At 39.7% G+C, this 20328-nt stretch overlaps 1 protein-coding gene across 1 annotated transcript in view; it reads right to left on the bottom strand.

Annotated features, from left to right (window-relative positions):
• The window catches only part of SLC9A7 (solute carrier family 9 member A7), a 68945-nt gene that overhangs the window by 21602 nt on the left and 27015 nt on the right, over positions 1-20328 (bottom strand). The window contains exons 2-12 of the mRNA XM_066313560.1: positions 14786-14985; positions 13471-13548; positions 12737-12813; positions 11984-12096; positions 10572-10677; positions 10158-10304; positions 6667-6767; positions 6246-6334; positions 6020-6133; positions 3531-3642; positions 2000-2153 (exon numbers count right to left, since the gene is read on the bottom strand). Of these exons, the coding sequence (XP_066169657.1) occupies positions 2000-2153; positions 3531-3642; positions 6020-6133; positions 6246-6334; positions 6667-6767; positions 10158-10304; positions 10572-10677; positions 11984-12096; positions 12737-12813; positions 13471-13548; positions 14786-14985 (1291 nt within the window). The remainder of the gene's footprint in view (positions 1-1999; positions 2154-3530; positions 3643-6019; positions 6134-6245; positions 6335-6666; positions 6768-10157; positions 10305-10571; positions 10678-11983; positions 12097-12736; positions 12814-13470; positions 13549-14785; positions 14986-20328) is intronic.

Below are 20328 nucleotides of genomic sequence, written 5' to 3'. Positions count from 1 at the left end.
TACTTAATGGGGACTTGGTAGGGGCTGACTAGCCTGCCTTCCTTCCTTCCTGATACAACTGGTGTGACCCTCACATCAGAATTGGACTCCTAGGAGTCCCCACAAATCCTGGCACTTAAGTCCATGGCATTAAATTCCTACATACTTTCACTTCATCTAGGAAGAAAATCACCTTTTATTTTATAACCTCTTTTCTGCTAAATAATCCTTTATGCAACCACTACTTATTTCCAGCCTCTGGCAATCGAATTTAAGGGGAAAGTACCAAGGCTCAGAAAGTATCCTAGGGACAAGTTACCTACTGTACAGCCTCAGGACCACATCAGCACTATACACTGCTGCTGAGTGAGGCACTGGGACAAGCATCTCAGCTTCATCTCTTCCTGTTTTCCTCTTCCACTGAGTAGAAGGGAATGGAAAAGAGATAACTGGCAAAATTTTAAAATTCAGCTGGAAAATAATTTGTCCTTTGTTTTTTGGGTTATTTTTTTCCTCAGCAGAAAGTGTTCTAGCACTGAGGGTACCTCACAGGCACCGAGTTTCCAATTCCCGATCAGCTGCACACAGCTGCCATCTCCTGGCACAAATGTGACTTCATGTGCTCCCAGAAGGTGCAGACTCCATCTCTGGCAGGTCGGTACCTACCGAGCAGGCAGACCCACGCAGTTCTCTAAAATGCTTCCTACATAGAGCTGCCTTGTTATAGATGTTATCCTTCCTTTGACAGGAAAGTTAACCCTTTATTCTCTGTCAACTATGCCAAAAAAGTGACAGGTAAAATTGCTGCTTACTGCACCGCAAGGATGGGTAAATCTCCCCCTAAAACGACAGCTAAACACTCAAAACTATGCTTCAGTCAGCTACCTTTTGGTAGTTACTTCTTTACTCCTTTACAGCTGTTCTGCCTTGTTGGTCACACTAATGACTTCTGCAAGTCTAGCCATCTTGAGGGATGAGCCTGGAATGGATCTGGGGTTAGTCCTCTCTGCCTGCATCAGCCAGGCTTAAGGAGCCTCACTACTGAACTAGACCAGCTAAAAGAAGAAGTACACGGATGCTTCCTGGTTTTGATGGAGGAGGATGGGAGGAAAAAAGCTGCAACCTCAGAATGATTTTGCAGTTGGCCAAGGGCTGGGCCACATGCAAGAATTCAGTCCTGTCCTACTGCTGTTGACTGAAGGAGGCCTGTGGTAAAAGTAAAAGCTGATTGCATTCAGGGCTTGTATAGCTTGTATTTTTTTAATTCCCCTCTATTTATCTTTGTCTCCCAAACTCCTAAAGCTTCAAAAATGATAATATATATGTCTTTAACAATAATCGATTTGTGATTCTCTAGCTAAATCTCTTAATAAATATTCTTGAATGTGAAAGTACATGCAGTCAAAAGTACTAACTATTAGCCAGGATTTATAGTTAGACATCTATAATCATGCAACTGACCATTTTCATAGATCTCAAAACAGGAGGAAACACACCCTGAAGACGAGCAAGATCTCATTTATCCCACTTGCTTAGACAACATCAGGTTTTGTTTAAAGTGCATTCAGCTTAGGCCTGCCTGATAAAGAATCCACAGAATTACAAAATCTTAACAGGCCCATTACAAAGAGTCAAAAGAAAGGGAACAGTCTTAGTATAATATGAAATTTATATAGGACTAGATGAATTCTTTCTTTTCAGTTTAGAGCTGCTTTATCAGGCAACACTATTGCATATCCTGCTGGACTGACAAAGACCTAGATACCTACTTGCAGAGCACCTTCAGGCTGAATCCCAGCAGCCTCAGTACATTTTCTTCACCAGACTGCACCAGTACCTTCCTCTGTAAAATATCATGTTCTAAATACCCACATATATATATATATATATATATTTAAATATATATAAATACCATGTTCTAAATGTTCCTAGCAAGCATCAAATTCTGTGGAACTGTGCCAAATTAGCACAGTGGCCTGTGGAAAAGTGAAGTTTCCCCAGCGCACAGCTGCATACTGACCTGATGTTCAGCCACGACAGCATGGGGGTTGTGCCTCCACCAACAATCCACACAGTGAAGAACACGATGAGCAGAGTTGTTGAGAACATCATTTGGTGCGAGTAGGTAGCAGTATCTCGTATAGCCAGAGCAAATGCCATGGCTCCCCTGAGACCTACCAGAAAGAATGAAATAAAGCAGCTTCAGAAGTGCAGCCGTGACTGTGGAGAGCACAGCCCTTTTCTTGCTCCTTCCCACAAGGTGTCAGGCACAAAGCACTGGGCTCCAGCAGGTTTTAATTTCCTTAGATTCCCTGCTAAATTATGCCCTGGGATAATTTACAACAGAATGTTGTAACTGTCTTGGTTTCCTATGACTTACAGAACTCACAAGTGAAGTGCTGTGAAAAGGTGTAAATACTTCGAGAAATTAACAGGAAAGGAAGATAGAAACAAACAAGTTGTGGACAACAGCAAAACATCGTGTAAGTCAAGCAGCTCCCTGAATCCAGATGAAAAAAAATCAGACTTTTCCAGTTGAATCCATAATTGAAATGCGACTTCTTGACATGACATTTTTATCAGCTAGAAAAACATTCTAGTTAATTACATGGTTACAGGCAGACCATACCTTCACTCCTCTCTTCCACTCCCAGACATGAAACTTCATTAGCAAGAACAAGCCATGGCTTTAGGCCATCTGCAGACTTCCTATGTAGAGGAGTCACAGGATGGTTAAGGTTTTAAGGAGCCCCTGGAGTTCATTTGGTCCAATTCCCCTGTTTGAACAACCCCTGCTCAATCTGCAGTAGGTTGCACAGGACCACATCCAGATGGCTTTTTAATCTCCATGGATGGAGATGCCACAACCTCTCTGGGCAATTCATACAATGCTTGGATATAGTAAAAAAGGTTTCCTGATATTCAAACAGAAAACCTCACGTGTTCCAGTTTGTGCCCATTACCTCTGGGCCTGGCACAGGGCATGACTGAAAATAGCCTGGCTCTATCCTCTGAATATCCTCTTGTGTACAGAGGATTTCCTGGAACTTCAGGAGGATGCACATGTTTAGACACACAGTACATAATTTGCCTTATATTACAAAGTTAAAGTGTCATCTGTGTGACAGAAATTATAAGGCAATTTAAGTCGAATACCTTTGTCCAGCTAAGTGAGAAAGGGCACCCATAAATACACCTCAATTTTCTCAACAGGTACCTGTTTCTGCACAACATGAACATCATCTCAGCTAGAAATAACCTTTTGGAAGAGATACATCCCAATTCTCCCATGTTCTTCACAAGCACTTCAAATGAAAATGCTCTAGTCCCAACATGAGGTGCTGCCCGCTGTGCGCAGGTAGCATTTCAAGATGTCTTCCACCTCAGACATGGCACATTTTCTGTAAAATACATGATGGCATGCTGCAACAATCAGTAAGCTTTCCCTTTAGGATGCAAGAACATGGATCATAAAAACAGAAGGTAGCAAAGTCGATTGCTTAGGAGCTGAAATGAAGACTTCTTGCATTGATCAGAATTTTTGCTCTTACCTGAAAACATCATCATGTGCTGAAAGCTCCAGCTGATCTTATGCCTTCTGCCCAAATTCAGCAAGAAGGAGAGAGGGTAGATATGTGCAGCTCTGCCCAAAAAGATTGCAACCTGTTTGCAGCTGAGGGTTAAGGATTTCTTTTTTCCTGAGGTATGCAGTTTTTGGTACCTGGCTTTAACATAAAGCTTTTGTTTTAGTGAGAGATTTACATCATGATAGTGAGTGTTCTTCCCATAGCTTTGTATCTAAAGCAGACTTTCCCCAATTTTAGGCAACTTGTGCATTCAAAAGCGCTTGCACAATATGCCAATTTTTACTAATATAACTAAGTTTTTAGAAGCACAGTGAAATTATACCCGGTATTAAAATGACTAATTGTACAAATGAAATATTTCCTTTGAAAATTCACTCTTTAAAGAATTATCACCACCACCATTCAGTCTGGAGTTTTGAATCAACAGAAATGCAACCCTGTATACAGAGGGGAAACCAACTTAAGACCAGCAAGTGGCCAGTCCATTATGACTCCTGCAGAGGCAAAATCTCCTCTTAGCCAGCTAACACTTTCCAATACAGAGTTACTAACAATATAAATCCAAAAGCCATTTGTCAGCACTAGAATGAAGTTGAAAAAGAATAGTGAAAGAGTATTATACGCAGAAATTCATGACAGCAAATGGCAAGCACCTCCACTGTGGTGCAAAACATCCAGTGGTTCCAGTGAAGAAACAGAAAGCTGAAAACATTCTCCACTGTATAAGTAGCACTTTGGGAAAAACTAGACTTGTGGGCTGAAATCCTATAAAATGCCAACATGGGCAGAAACCATCAAACACTGATCATTTGCTGCTGGGATGGGAGCATTAGAAGAATGATATATCTCCCATGAAAAAGAAACAAAGATAATAAAGAGCTCTAGACACCACTTGGTTGTTGCCATAGCTAAAGTAAAGCAATACTGTCAACAGGGAATATCTCTAGGAAAATCAGACTTTGATTATTACTTTGTACAATGACCCTCACATAACTACTCCAAGCAACTTTTACACCAGTCCTTTTGAGGACTGCAGAAATCAGACATCAGAAGCCATCACGACTAATGTATGTAGGAACAATAGCTAAGATTTTGCCAAGGATGCTGAGGCTCTAGCTCTGCCTTTACAGTCCAGCCTTTCAGTTTCAACAGCTGGTGATGTCTTTACATTTCCCCCCTGCAGGTTGCTAACCCAATGGGGACCACAATGGGTGCTAGCACTAGTTTCCCTCCTCACAAAGGTAGAAAAACACTCAAGAGGCAACAGAGGTTAAGTGTAGTGGTAGAAAAAGATGTGAAAAATATATTAAAAGGTGAATAGGTAGAGAAACAACTACTGAAAACAAACTCAGGGCAGACAGCACAACTTGAGAGAAGAGGGAAGGCCACACTAAGCATGAAAAACTGCACTGCTTAGTATACCAGATGCAATTATTCTCTTCATATCTTTATCCAATGTCTGCAAGTCTCTGGAGCATTTCTTAGATCAGAAAAGTCAATGTGAGGTGACACATGAGAAAATTTATTACTGTTCCAGAAAAATGTAAATGGTCAAAGGAAAATAAAGACAAATGTGATAAATCCTGAGAAGTAGTACAGAAAACAGAAAGAAGAGGAAGTAAGTACATCTCATGCATGGCCATCTTTATATGTCCTTTTACAGGGTTTTACCTCCAGTGCCAATAGCCTACTCCTAAATCAGGCAGAGGGAAATGAAGACTGGAAGATCACCTCCCATTTTTTCATGCATACTGATAATTCTCCCAAATCATCAAGCAGCCAGGAATATAGTGAGGAGAAAGTTACACAATCTATTTCAACAGGGGCAGGACACAGAGCTTACATGAGTGTGACTACTACAAACTGTTCAGTTCTGGGGAATTTGAGAGTCAGGTACCAAATCAACTAGAGACAATAGCAGAAACTTTAATTTTAATTGTGCACCCTTCATGTCATGGTCTCTACCCCTGCTCAGTTCCTTTCTTCTCCCATTGCTTAAGATGCTGACCTCTGGGGCATTACTCAAAGATAATCTATTCACCCACATTCCTTTTTATGGATTTGAAGTTTGCCCCTTACTTTCTCAAGGGGCCACTGGAAGCAGAGAGAAAAATTAATCATTTTCTAGGTCTCCAAAGTTCAAATACAAGAACGGCACAAGCAGCGTTGGCTGTCAATAGCCAAAGCATGCAGTAAAGCATATTCATTTATTTATCTAGTGAAATTAGATGGCTTCTAACTATCAGGCACAGAGCCAATAACTGTGTGGCACAGAGGCCTTAGAGCTTTGACCTAAGGTGTAACCAAAGATTTTCCTCAAAATTATTGTGCCTGCAAGACAGTAGGAAAACTTAGGGCAGCCACCATCCTCTGTTTGGTAAATCCAACAGACATCACAAGTTTTTGGACATATAAGACAATAGAGAAACCTCACACAATGTGGAAAAGGATACAAAAGCTCCAATAATGAAAACTGGGCTGAATATGTGCTTCTGGAAAGTAAACAGTGCCAAGCCCATATAAGAAAATATGAAGTTCTCAGCCAGGAAGTGCAGCACCTCAAAGAGCTAGAGAGAAAACCATCACATGTTAAAGGCCAGGTAAAAAAGATCCTGTAAAAACAGAAGTTCATGAACTACTATAGCAATGCACTGTAAAAAAGGTAGAAGACATCCTTGCCTGCTTAGTGCGACTCCTTGACTCAACTGACAAGTTATTGTATGTATAATGTGCCTGGGTAATTCCACAGAAGAGGACAGCCACCACACCTGTGAACAGAACCACATGTAAAAATCAGCCTGTTTACTGTCAGCTCACCACACTTTCCCTTCACGAGCTCCATTTAATTTATACATCATTTTTAACCTTCAGATTTTATGACTCTTCCATTCAAGTGAGTGAGATTCCAGGTTAGGGAGATGGTGTCTGAACCAAAACCATTGCCTTTGTGAGCTGCAGCTTCAACACTGAACAGAACGCAAAGAAAGCAACCAGCTTTAAGCACAAACATATTTCTCATTGAAAAGCTTTAGTCAGAAAGTGGAAAAATGGCTGCTGACATGAACTTCTATCTCCATGTGCTTGAATCCAAGCAACTCACCAGTAAATCCACAAGCTTCTGCAAGCAAGAAAGTGCTCCAGGACATCAAGAAGAAGAGAGCCGTTTCCAGCAGGGGGAAGCAGTGCAACTTGGTAAACTTTGTCACGTTAAGTCACTTGTTAAGGGATCAAAAAGAAATCCTTTGGCTTCTCTTTAGTTCCCAGTATTTATGAAAAACACTTCTATGTACTGACAGCCCATGCTTGTTGGAAAACAAAACACTTTTGATGCTGAGAAATGCAAATTCCAACACATCAAGGCAAACTTCAGACTCAACTTGCAACGATCAGTTTTGGCTATTTTTGTTGTATATCCATGGCATAAAGTGCGGCTCCACTCTTAGAGGTAATATTATCTCATTCTATGGTTCTCTTTGAAGTGCTAGCAAGGAAGGGATATATACCTTCCGTTTCTTTTAGAGTATGTGTGCCTTGGCTTTTCAGGGGCTTGGTGGGGGAAATGATGTTTTTTTCCCCCCTGCCAACCTCAATTATGAGTCTCACTCCCACCTTCAAATAAAGCATAAAATGCATTCAAGAGCATTTAATTTACAGAGCCGTTCTGGACTAAAGCAACTCTGAGATCAGTAAGATTTACAAGAATTGTCCTTCCCAGATTTGTTAATAAATCTTCTCCAGCAAGCGTGGCTACTTCAGTACTTTTAAGGCTTTCAAAATTACTTTTAAAACAATTGCTGTCTACAAAATGTATTTCCTCTCTTTGTGCCGATGTGCTTTAGAGAAAAAGCCAACTTGGAGCAGCTCAGTCTTTCAAAGGAAATAAAAAACAAGTTCATCTTGCAGAGAGCAAAACCTGAGTAACATCAAAGCACCCACTGAATTAACAATTCATACAGCTACTGGAGAAGCAGAATAGATTTCAGTAGTGTTAAATTTAGCTTTTCACACACCACAAAAAACAGTTGTTCACCTATTTATAGAATCCTTTTGGTGGCATTGTTTTTTTTTTTTTTTTTTCCTAAGCACTACTCTGGCAGCAGGTAAACACTGAACAGCACACTGTATCTGAGGTGCAAACAGCTATGCACAGTTCATGTGAAGGCAATCAGTACCAACTCTCCACTCACACCTACTTCTTGCTGACACGCTCTGCTGACTTGGACTAGGGCAAACATGTACTCCAGACACACCTTCAGCCATGACCTTACTTTGTCAGAAGGTTGCCCTCAAAACAAAGCCCAGAGCATCATTAAAAAAAATTCTCCATGTTGGTATTACACCAAATATAAAACACAGCATACTACTTAAACAGCTGTTGATTCTGCACAGAAACCACCTCTAAAACTTTTGAGCTTCGGTGAATTCCCTACCACCACTTCCCCAAAACAGATCTATTTTCTAAAATCATGCTTCTGAAGCAGCAACATCCACCCTAACAAAAACTGGAACCCATTTCCCCACATAGTACTCAGATAACCCCAGTGCCTGGCTCAAGGGACATTCATAGATGCCTAAGGAAATTGGACAGCCACAGTCACTCCATGGAAGAGGAAGAGGTTGAGCCTTGTTCCCCTGAAGTTTGGCAAGGGGCCTGTCAGAACCATTTCCTTATTTCCAGTCTTTTCTGGCAGTTTTGTGAATCAAACTGTTTATTCCCCTTGCTGTTATTGTAAGTAGCCATACCAAAATATTTTATTAAATCTGAAATTAAAATCTATATTCATCATTTTGGAGGAAGATCAAAGTGAGAGAAAGGCAAGAAATGAACAACACTTTATTATTTCACCTAATTGATCAAATTGAAATATTAACTGAAACTAAATTTGGGTTTTTTTCTTATCTCTTTTCTTTATTTGTTAGACATGGCCTTGTATTTCACATATTTTCAATCTGTCAGATGTTGCAATTTAGTTAATATATACAATATGGTATTATAACTTAACTATTAAAAAAAACCAAAACCACAGCTTGCTGAAAGCCGGAATAAGTCCTTGTATATTATCTGCATCATTTGGAAACCAAGTATTTTATCTATTCTCAAAGGTCAGTGCATGACTGCATGAAACACCTTACCCAGAGAGTTACAGGTATAGGTACTTCACGCTACAGGAATATTAACTTAATCCATAATTTATGGGTTCTAATCAGCTATGAATAGTAAAATGCAGATTTTGTTTGCTTCTGCAGCATTGCATGACATTAAGGATGTTTCCAAAAGAGAACAGTCATATGATCAAACAACCAAAGAAAAAGAAAAAACCCAAACCCAAACAGAACAAAAAGAAAAATATCCCCACCACACACACAAAATGCCACCACAGAGGCTTTTTTCTGAACACCCTCACATCACCTTCCTGAACACAACCATTAGAAAAACCAAGGACTGGTTGCTGCTTCAGAAGCATAATTTTACAAAGTGGATCTTGATTGCATTTCAGCCTTAATTAGTAGCCAACCAGCAAGCCAAAACCCACAACAACTGCATTTGAGCAATGAGAGCTATGGATGGCTGGTTGCCTAAAAGCCAGAGGAAGAATTGTGGTTCTGGGACACATTGATTGCAGATCAGTGGAACTGAGACTGAACATTAAAGCATCAACAGCACATCTTCCCCATTATACTTAAAGGGTTTCCATTACGCAGACATGGCAGGAAAATCTGCACCATGTATATATAAGATACAGTTCAGACATTACTGCTTCAGAGTCACAGGTTCATGATCATTGTACAATGCATCACATTTTACCCCTTTCAGGTCAGTGTTCAGAAGTCTAGGCACATCAGAGCAGCCTGGGATATGTACAGATATGGTTATACTAGCCAGTCAGAAAGCAGAGACTCAATTTTATTCCTGAAGAAGCATCATGTCTCCTGGAGCAGGTCAGGTTGAAGGTCTACTGCCTGAGCCTAAAATAAAACCCACACAAATTGCTTGCTAAGCACCTCAGAGATCTAACCTAATAGCAGCAACAAGCATCAAGAGAACACAATAGATCATGCAAGGCACATCATGTTATTAAGTTAAACTCTCACAAAGATACAATCTTATCCAAGTTGTATTACATCAGATTTCTGGCAAAAAAGTTTAAATGCAGGACTCAAAGAATGCTGTGGGGGTCAGAAATAACTGAGATTTTGCTGAAGACAGAATCAAATACTAAATCAAATAAAATAGTATACTAAATACCAAAATCAAAAAATCATCATAGGAGATGTCTTTCAAGACTAATAATAAAAACTAGGTTTTCTAACGCTGTAAAAGTAAACGAAATATTATTAGGACTTGCTTGTCTAAGGCCCTCCCTTGGTTTGTTGCAGCAACATCACCAAAACTTCTACTATGGCCTCAATTTTATTGGAAAGTGTTGATTTCAGTGGGTACCTATAATGTATTTCTACAGAAAAGAAGTCACATGAACACTGATCACATCTTCACACTCAGAATTAAACAAGCTAGAATCAGGGAAAACAGGAAAGCCCTGATAATATCCACATGTGCTACCTCTGCTGGAATAACCAAATATGAAAAAGGATATCAGAGCTGTCACAACCCCTGTTACTGCTCCCATCATGAAAGAACCACTGAATATTCCCAGGAAAACACCAACAGACTTGAAAAATGCTGCAGCATCAAAAGCATGGGTATTTTCACCTGTTGGCTGGTAGGCAACTATAGATCTAGAAAGAGAGAACACAGTGACAAGTTACAAGTGGCACCAGAAAAGATTTTTTTCTGTAACAACACTACTGAGCTACAGGGAGGCAATCCCACACTGAAGGCATATGTGTCATTCCGGCCCTGGCAAATGTTTGCCATGGTTATCAATCCGGTTAAAGGGAATGCATTTGAACTTAAAATAATGTTTCTCAGAAAAGGCATTTATTTTAGACAAATGCCAAAACCAATTTAGTAATTTCAGAGTAGAAATTCACACAGTTACTTACGAGGATAATACAATGGCAACAGCATCGTTCAACACGCTCTCTCCAAACAGAAGGGCATAGAGATCAACATCAGCATGCAGCTCATTAAATATTGCTAGCACGGTCACTGCAGAAAGAAAAGAGGAAAACAACACTGGAACAAATGCATGAGCTGTGGACAGACTTTTCATTTTGGCTAAAGCAACAAAACCCAGGAACTGAAGTACAGAATCAAAACTAAAATGTGAAACCTTTGTCATGTTTACCTACAAGTAAGCAATTCCTCCATCAGTTTTAGGGCAGCTCCATTAGGAGGTGGCTCTTTTGTGCTCCCATCTGCACAGTGTTCATAGCAAGGCCTCCATGATGAAGGGGCATGGGGCAGACAAAGCTCTTCTACCAAAGCCCTGATACCATTTTAGAACATGTTCCTTATAAAACAGTAAGCAAAATGTTTTGCAGCTCTTCCTGCTTTTAAAATCTGTATGGGTTGTTGACACAGCTTTATTATTTCAGCCATTATAAAATAGTACAAATAATCCTAAGTGCTCCCCAAAGTACAAGCTATGCCACAGGTGTGAATTTTCACATAATTTAAAAAGGACAAGAGTGCTAAATATTTATAAACATTCTTTCAAGAAAATTTTGAGATGAAAGACCATGATCTAGAAGATGTTCCCATATACATGCTTCAAAAATCAAATGGTGATTTTCTGCATAAATTGTATGCAGCCACCAGCTGTTCAGAGCTCGGCTCCATCACAGGAGCTACTTCCCATTTTCACACTAATCACCACAAGCACCTCAAATAAACTGCTTTAAATGTCAAGCTTCATACTGCAGCACTCCCCACTCTCGTTCATGACCTTTGCCAGCCCAACAAACTGGTCTGTCAAGCAGAGACTTCAATGTGGGCCCGCTTGACTCTGAAGGATGCCTGTGTTATTTGAGCAAAAGCTGAAAGTACTTGGCCAGAAAAGCATTCTTCTGCCTTAACTTGTAAAACATGAAGTTTATTTGAAAGAGGAAAAGAAAATCCCCCGCCTAAAGAATCTAAAAGCTTCAAATATTGCTCTTAAATCACCCAGCCCCAAGCAATGTAGCTGAAGAAGGAAGTCCTGCTATCCAGAAAATGCAATAATTTCATCTATTTGCAGTCTTAAGCTTGATGCACACTTAACAAAAAACATATTTAAGTATTTGAACAGGAGAGTTAGACTTTTCTCCAAATATACCATGATGTCGTACCAATTCAGTCACACGTCAGCAGAGAGCAGCATTCAAAATGCTCAGAATTTGTATGTATTTCAGAGAAGAGGTTCAGAGATACTAATATGATAAAAGTGAAATGAGAGTCCCGTTAATACGCAGCTGAAAATCCTAACAATGGGGTTATTTTTTGGAAGGTTATTAAAAATTGTTCATCAAGCTACCTGGATCAGTGGCAGATATTATCGCTCCAAAGAGGAGGCAGTCTGTGTAATAGAACTTATCAGACAGCTGACCCACCAACTTCATTAGTTTCACAACCCCATACATGAGATTCCTGAAGAGAAAGAAGATAAAACATTCCAAGTCAAACAACCTGGTGCATTTCAGACAGGCCAGGGGAAAGCACAAGCAACAATATTTCAGACAGGCTTGTTTAAGCCACAGCTCAGAGTGAAACTGTCACAGAGTAGCACAAAGCTCTTGAAGTGAACTTTTCTCTTTTGCCTCTGAAGCAAACCAAGCAATGCATGATTCAGAAGACATCGTATAAAACCAGTTAGCAAACTCTGAAATCTTCACACAATTAGCACAGAGTCTACATGTTTCTTTTGTTTTCCACCAAATTTTCCCTGCTCAAAATTCCCCTCAGTATTATTTGTCCCAACACAATACATAAGCCAAAAACTCTGGGGTAAGAATAGTCTATAATAATATAGATTATTTCTCTAGTGAAATCCTTTGAGAGACAAGCCATGGTCACCAATACAATTCAGGCTTTTTGTTATTCAGAATATCCATATATAAGACACAGTAATATGAGTAGAATAAGAGATTGTAGGCAGGCAAATAAACATGACCAGCTATCTTACACTAAATGTGTGTGTATATACATACATAAAATACACATAAGCAGGCAAATAGAGAGAGGGTGCTTTATCAGCTTAAACTCTAGTGTAGAGAGCGAGTTCACCTACCCAATAATAAAACAAGACACTGCTGTTCCTAAAAAGGCATAAGCCAAAATGGACCCCAAATTCCTGAAGAAGTGTCTCTGCATAGGAAAAAGAGGTTCATGTAAGTACTTTGGAAAAGTTACATTGCCCATTCAGACCCACATAGCACACTACTTCACTTGCATTAGTACATGGAAACACACCTCTATTTCAGAGAAACATTTCAATTACTGCTATGTAAATTCAATAAATCAAATAAACCAGATCTGTGCCATGCATTAGATTCTACATGTAGCTTACTGACAGAAAGCGTATTGTCAGAAACCAGCACCACTTCATGGTGCCTTCAAGCAAGATCAGAATCTGGACCCTTCTGCCATTAAGGGTCTGGCACATCTCCACTGGCATTCAGGGGTAGGTCTGCTTCCCAGCATAATTTATTGCATTTTGGACATTTGAGAAGGATCAAAACAATTCATAACAAAACATCTTTTACTTTAAACTACTTAAACTGACATTAATGTCTGGCTAAGTTCAAAGGAAAACAAATCAGCAAAATTAAGTAGAATTTAATACATTTATACTCAAAAATGTATGCATTTTCTCTTGAAACAATATGACCTAACCATGTCTGGAGGAAATTAGATTTTCCTAACTGTAAGTAAATGCCTGAAAGGAGACTACAATCCTGAACAAGTCAGCAATCTCAAATTAAAATAAAAGGATCTATTCTCCTCAGAAGTTATTGCACTTACTTTCTTCAGGCTATAACCAGCATGAAAAATAATAGGAGGCAATAGAATGTTGAAAAAAACTTCTGGGTCAAATGTTACCTAAAAAATAAAATATGAAATTTCAATTAGAAACAAACCTTTTCCTCATTCATTTTCTGACAATCACTATTTTTGCTTGCTGAAATAGCTAAGTCAAGCCTCTAAAATACTGGGCACCTCTATTTGTACAAAGCAGCAAAAAGCTGCAGCTCTTGTTGATAAATAGCATCCAGAAAGAACAGCTATTTCGCTGGTTACTTGTGATCTGGCAGCAGTCCCAAACACAGTCCCCTATTTTAAATTAAAAATTTCTAGTAGAAATTACACTGGAGAAGATCTCTCCTGTTGTGATACCTGATATTGGTATAGCTGCAGACAAAAGGCTATTTTAGTTTACTTTTTTTGTGCAAGTTTAGCCACTGAATAGTTATTGTAAGCAAATCAAGTCAGATCCAAGACTAGTTTTCAGAAATTTGGATCATACACCTCTTCCATGTATTTCAGTAGGAGCTGCAGATATCCATTAATCACTACACTACACTAAAGAACAAAAAACAACAGTTAAAATGCAAACAGAAGATCTTCACACGTACACAAACACCACAACTGTGCTCTCCCAGAGTGGAACTCATTTCAGCTAACTTGAGATAACCTACAGCAGACAGATACACACAGACAGCTAAGCTCTCTTCATGATCTGCAGACAGAAGTACTTCTAGATCACAATCCTATGCGTCAAAGTTTAGCTTTGATACACACAAAAGGTGATTAATTCCTGACACTGAATAAAAAGGCAAATAACACATATGAATAATGTTGATATGTGAATTTCACTTCCAATACCAGACTGTCTCATTTAGCGGTTTATAGGGTGGAAGCAGTAACTATTTCCTGACAATAAACAGATTTTAAAACCCTAGGGGAAAAAACCCCAAAACAACAAGAAACAATCACTTTTCACTAAGAAATCGTTTTCCTCATAGTGCGTTTATACCTGGCAGCACAAAGCTGCTTTTTTCAGTTCAGTTGGTCTCTGTAAATTCCACAGATGTTAAAAACATACATTAAGTCTTCAAACCAAGGCCTTTAGGAAATCACTACATACATGTAACAGAGCACGGTTTCTCCAGCAGTGATATAATACAGAAGGTGCTTTTGAATTAAACAGTAAAGTACTGTTACCGTCAGGAATACTGACATTTGAGACTGCCAAAGGTTCAAATGGGATGGAGGGGGGGGGGTAAGCAGAGATGAAGGAGAAACACTTAGACAAGCATGCAAAATGGTGTAGCCTCACCTTCCTCAACATGTCATTTTGCTCCACATTGTGGATCTTCCCGGGGCTGATTTCCCCTTTGAGCGTGTACTCAAAGAACTTGCCGCTGACGTTGACCAGCAGGGTGGTGAAGGGCCGGTCCTCCTGCGAGCAGCTGAAGGGTTTGTCATGGCCACTCGTGGAGGGGGTCCCGTACCTCAAGATCACCCCAACTATGAGTCCTAGAAGAGAAGTAAAAACCCATGAGGCTGATTTGCTACTCCTGCACTTTTGTGAGTTTCAGACATCATCCAAGGGATCATGCATGAACTTTTCAAGCACGCGGGCATCATAAACCTGTTGAAGTGAATTGTTACTATCGATTTTTGGCAGAGGAAGAGAGGCCCTGAACACATCAAAACTACCAATGAATCTGAAGAATCTGGTACCTGACTGAAGTGACAAACAAAAGGCTCCATTTCATTTTTTGTCTTCCTCACCCTCATTCACACTTCGAAAGTGTAAACCCCCAGCCAGATGAGAGACCAAACATTAGGACACATCAAATACATTTCACCTGCCTTAGGACAGAACTGAGCAAACACACTATTGCCAAAAAACAACAACTGATGGAAACACATGACCATAACTGATCTGGAATTGTTATGTTTGCCATATTATTTTACAGCTACAGCAAGGATGCAGTTTTTAGTCTTACAATTCTAGGCAAGTAAAGAATGCCTCTTGCACAATTTCTGTGTACTCCCAAACTTTAAAACTGGAAGACAGATGACATGCACAAAGAAGCCTCTACATGTGATTTGCAAGCATTTTTCCAGATTTCATATAAACAAAAATGAAATAAGGTGTAAATGAGCAACCATAAGAAACCCAGGATTCAGGAATATAGGACAAATTACTTAGGCAGTAGACAAAATCCAACCAGAAAACACTATCAGTAAGAAATGTATCAAACACAGTGACAAAAATAATTCCTAACTTAATGCCAGGGGGCTGGAGAAGCACAAAATTCTAACTGAGCACCATTCCTGTTACAACGTACTAAAAAAAGAACATCTGCAGAGAGAATATTTAAGAACAGTCAAAGTGATTTTGGTCTGGTAAGTAAACAAATTGATACCCACTTACTAAAGGTTCCCCTGTTGCCTTAGGATGATCTGCAATTTAATCCTTGTTCCAGACAACTGCAAGATGAAGATGTATGTTTGATGCTTTTGCTGACAAGCCAGTAGTCAATCTTGGGTTTGCTCCCTGTGACCCTTCCTCTGCATCCACAGTTTCCCCAGATAGTAAATGAAGCTGACAGGTAATAACCAAAAAATAAACGAGGTAAAACAAACAAACAAAAAAAAAATCTATCATACACAACAAAAACACAAATAGACTTATAGTTATGACATAGTGCAAAGAGTAACCAAACTGTGTCCCTAAAAAGCCAACCAAAGGAACAACCAAATCTCATTCTCCTAAAGTCCATTGGGACAAAACCATTTTAATGCAAGAAGATAGAGCAGGTAGCAGCAGTGACACTAGTGGGAGGCTCATCTCTAGACTTCCTTTGCTAAGAACAGAGTACCAACATGATCATTCCAAAATAACCAGAATGTTAAGATACATTTTATTGAGAAAAGGGAAGTACATACTCAGAGAGACCATGGGAAAAGATTCCCTAGGCAAGACAAATCTACTTACTGAAATTTCAAATGCTAACAATTTAAATATACAGATTTATAGAAGCATCTCCTAACAACACCAGAGCATTTTAAAGCTATATATGATGGATAAGGCAGAAACCCAGCTCTGCACAAAGTGACAGGCTACAGCCAGTCACCTCCAAGCCACTTGCACTACCAGTTATGGCTAGAGACACTTTCACCAATCCAGCCAGGCCAGCAGCCTAAGCTTTCTGCTGCTCTCACCCTACTCACAGCCAGGGAGAGCTACGCTCACAGAATACATCAGGAAGACTTGACTGTGCTAAAAATTCATCTAACCAACATCAGCCAGAAATCCTGTAGTAAATCAGAATGCGAAAATGAAGAATGTACTGATGACCTTACACACAGGTGTGGCATAAAGCCAATTCTGTATTGCTACTCAGCTGAAAAGAGAGAGGGGACACAGGTAGCTTCTTAGGGTCAGAGACTGTCCTTACTGAATGCATTGCTAAAGCAGATGGAAGTTATCCATTACTACTGCATTAAGAATGGAAACCTGAGAGCAGGAGGTGATTGCACTATATAACTGGATGTAATCCCCTGGTACATTTTCGTCCAAAATAAAATATACCAATTATATGAAAATTATATTCATGACTAGTACTTAACAATTGAAGTGAAACACTCTGTCCCATACCTTCACTCTCCCATGGCCCAGAAGCAAGCTACAGGGAATTTTCATGCACTTCCCATTGATAAAACAGCAAAGTGGATGAGTTTTTTACACTGAGCACCATGCAGTTTAGGAACATGTGGTCTCTGCTGTCAGAGTGCTGTCTTGCAGCAGGATGCACCTGGACCAGGTGCCTTTGTTGAGGCAAAAGGCTGTCAGAAGCAGACAAGTGGGTAAAGCTACCCACAGCTCAGTCATTAAAGGAAATGTGTATGAAAACAAAAGAGGCCCAAGGAAGACACACAAATTCCACAGCTAGTTTCATTAGCAAAATACTAGACATTTGTTAGTTCAAAAGATGAATTAGAAGAATAGAAAGCTCACTGGCTTTACAAAAGTATTGGCATACTGCTACATGTATCATATAGTCCCAAACCAACAGGTTTTGAACATTAAAATGAAACATTAAAGCACACATTTGACAGAAGTCATTAATGCTTTTCCTAAAAACATTTGAAGTCTTCACAGAAAATTATATGGAAGAATTTGCCATTTTCCAACAAACATCATGTCTTTTTACACACTAAGAAGTTGCTGGACTTGTTGTGTGATTTCTACATACCATCTCACGTGATAAAACAACATCAACAAAAACTCAGACAGCTCAGTCAGCCCTCCAAGATCACAAAAAACTAAAACCCCACATGCTTTTTAGGCAGAAGAAACTGCCTGATTTATAGCCTCAGGAAGGATTCCCTTCTAAGCTGTCTGTCATTAGGTGTTATACAGAAGACCAGGTCATCCTCTGTAATTCTCTCTGCTTACTTGATTTCAACCATTCTGAAACATCAGAGCTGCAGCTGGGGAACAAAAGTAGAATAGAAATAGAGAGATCTGGGATTTTTCAGTGGACAAGCCTAAACTAAGACTTACTTATAGGCTCCTAACATGAGCATAAATTCAGTATAGCTCTGTTGTTTATCTGGATGTAAGGAACGGTTGCTGGAATCTAGGAACAGATACAGAAAAATGAGTACATAAACTGTGTTATTTCTACCCAAGGTGTTACTGCTGAAGAGTTTATGGAGAACCTGGAACAAAAGCAAATATTTTTTCTGACTGCTTAAGAACACTCTACCTCTTCAAAAAGAGAACCTCTAGGCCAAATAAATCCAGCACTGCCTTTTATTGCAAGACTGCCACAAGAGAGAAAAAGCTAAAAATGGGTACAAATACTTCAAAATTTGAAAAGGGCCTTACTTTTAAAGCTTTGGGTTTTGGTAGCTACTGCAAGGGTAAGTATACATCATTGCTCAAGGACTCTTATGAAGGATTATCTCAAAAACTTATACTTAACCTGTACACATGACTTGCATTCTTACTTTTAACAGAGAGAGCATTTATGTCAGGAGCTTGCCTGTAAAATGCTGATCATGCAGGTTGTACACAAAGAACATCTTATTAGAAATGAAGCATTAAAGCCTGGGAATATTTTGTCCCTTCTGAAATAAATCACAATAATTTGATTTGAAAATTTGAGAATGAAAAATATTAGATTTCAGACATAGCCACAGAATCATTTAGGTTGGAAAATACCTAAGATCACCAAGTCCAACTGTTAACCTGGCACTGCCAAGTCCACCACTAAACCATGTTCCTAAGTGTCACGCCCACACATCTTTTAAAGACCTCCAGGGATGGTTACTCATCCACCTTCCAGGGCAATTCCACTCCTTGACCAACATTTCAGTGAATAAAATAATCCTAATATCCAATCTAAACCTCCTTTGATGCAACTGGATCGGGCAACACCAATTTAACAATACACCACTTAAAATGTCATTTTTACTTTTGGTTTTGTTTGACTACAGAAATCACTGAAATGAGAACATGAATTCAGAAAGACACACATAACCACGAGCACCTTTATCTGGTAAGAGCTGTGGTCTGTGTGATTTCCAGCCCAGTTCTCAGCTGAAGCAGCCCTGAGGGTTCAGGGAGCGCCAGCTGGCAGCTGACTGCAGGAACCAGAGGCATTCACACTCCACATCACACAGTTTGATCAGGGAATTCAGCCTGATCCGGGAATCAGTGGAGTGCATCAATCTGTGAGCTCAAACCTGTTTAGATACAGTTTCTTCCATACGCCCCTGGTAAAGAGCCAGGTGCTGAGGGTCCTTCCCTTCCAACCTTCAAACTGAGGGAGACTAGGTAGAGATTTTACTGCTGTTTGCAGCTACTCTCTGGGGGGACAGAGAAGAGAAGGACAGAACCTTCTAGAAAGTGCACTGTGATTAAGACTAAAGGCACCAAACCTGTTGCAATGCAGTTGAAAAAAATTAGGCAAGGTTTGTTTTTTAAAACAGTGAAGTGGCTAAGCACCAGAACAGGCTGTCACAAAGAATAATCTCCTTCCTTGCATATAGCCAAAACTCACTTGAGAATGGCAATGAGCAACCCAAGCTGTGAGGGCCTGCTGTGAACAAAGGGCTGGATAAGACTACCTCCCAAGGTCTTTCCCATGAACATTTGGACCCCTCAGACAGACAATTCATACTGCAAAAATTTCTTTAAAATCACCTTAATTGCTTAATCTCTGGATCAGGTCTTGGAGCTTTCTATTGCTTTGGAGCTGGGTTTTTATTTTGTTTATATGACAGACTGCACACGTAACTCAGTAAGTCAGAGCAAAAGAAATAGCAATGAGTTTCATCATAAAAGCCAAAAAGACTGAGCAGACCAGGAAGAGGCTGCTTTTACTGCCTCAGTCCACCCTGATTTGCCACCTGCCTTGGGCCTCAACTGACCCTACCAAAAGCAGGCAAAAGGGGTGACCAGGAGATACTCAGCTAATTCCACATAAGTAGAGAAAAGCAGGTAATGCGATACATCACATAAAGCACTTGTTACTAGTACTTTTTTTTTTTTTTTTTTTTTTTTAATGCAGTAGTAACATACTTTGGAAGCGACACTACAGCCAGACACTGACAGGTTTGTGAAGCTGGGCAGCACCATCAGTGGTAAGAGCCAGTCTTGGCTTGGCAGAGTTTGTCATCCCTTAGTGCAGCCCACACAGAGACAGAATAGCACACCTGATGTACCCGGACACCAGCTTCTTTGGTGATAGAGAGTAAAATACTGTCTGCTTTTAAAAATACACACAAAGAATACAGGGGGGGGAAAAAGAAATTTCTTATGTTTAAAAGTCTAGATTTTTCTTCCCTACTTCCAAA

This window comes from Sylvia atricapilla, chromosome 2 (genome assembly GCF_009819655.1).
Source record: "Sylvia atricapilla isolate bSylAtr1 chromosome 2, bSylAtr1.pri, whole genome shotgun sequence".
Lineage (NCBI taxonomy): Eukaryota > Metazoa > Chordata > Aves > Passeriformes > Sylviidae > Sylvia > Sylvia atricapilla.
Note: the sequence above shows the minus strand (reverse complement) of the source record. Positions and strands in the feature narration are given on the sequence as shown.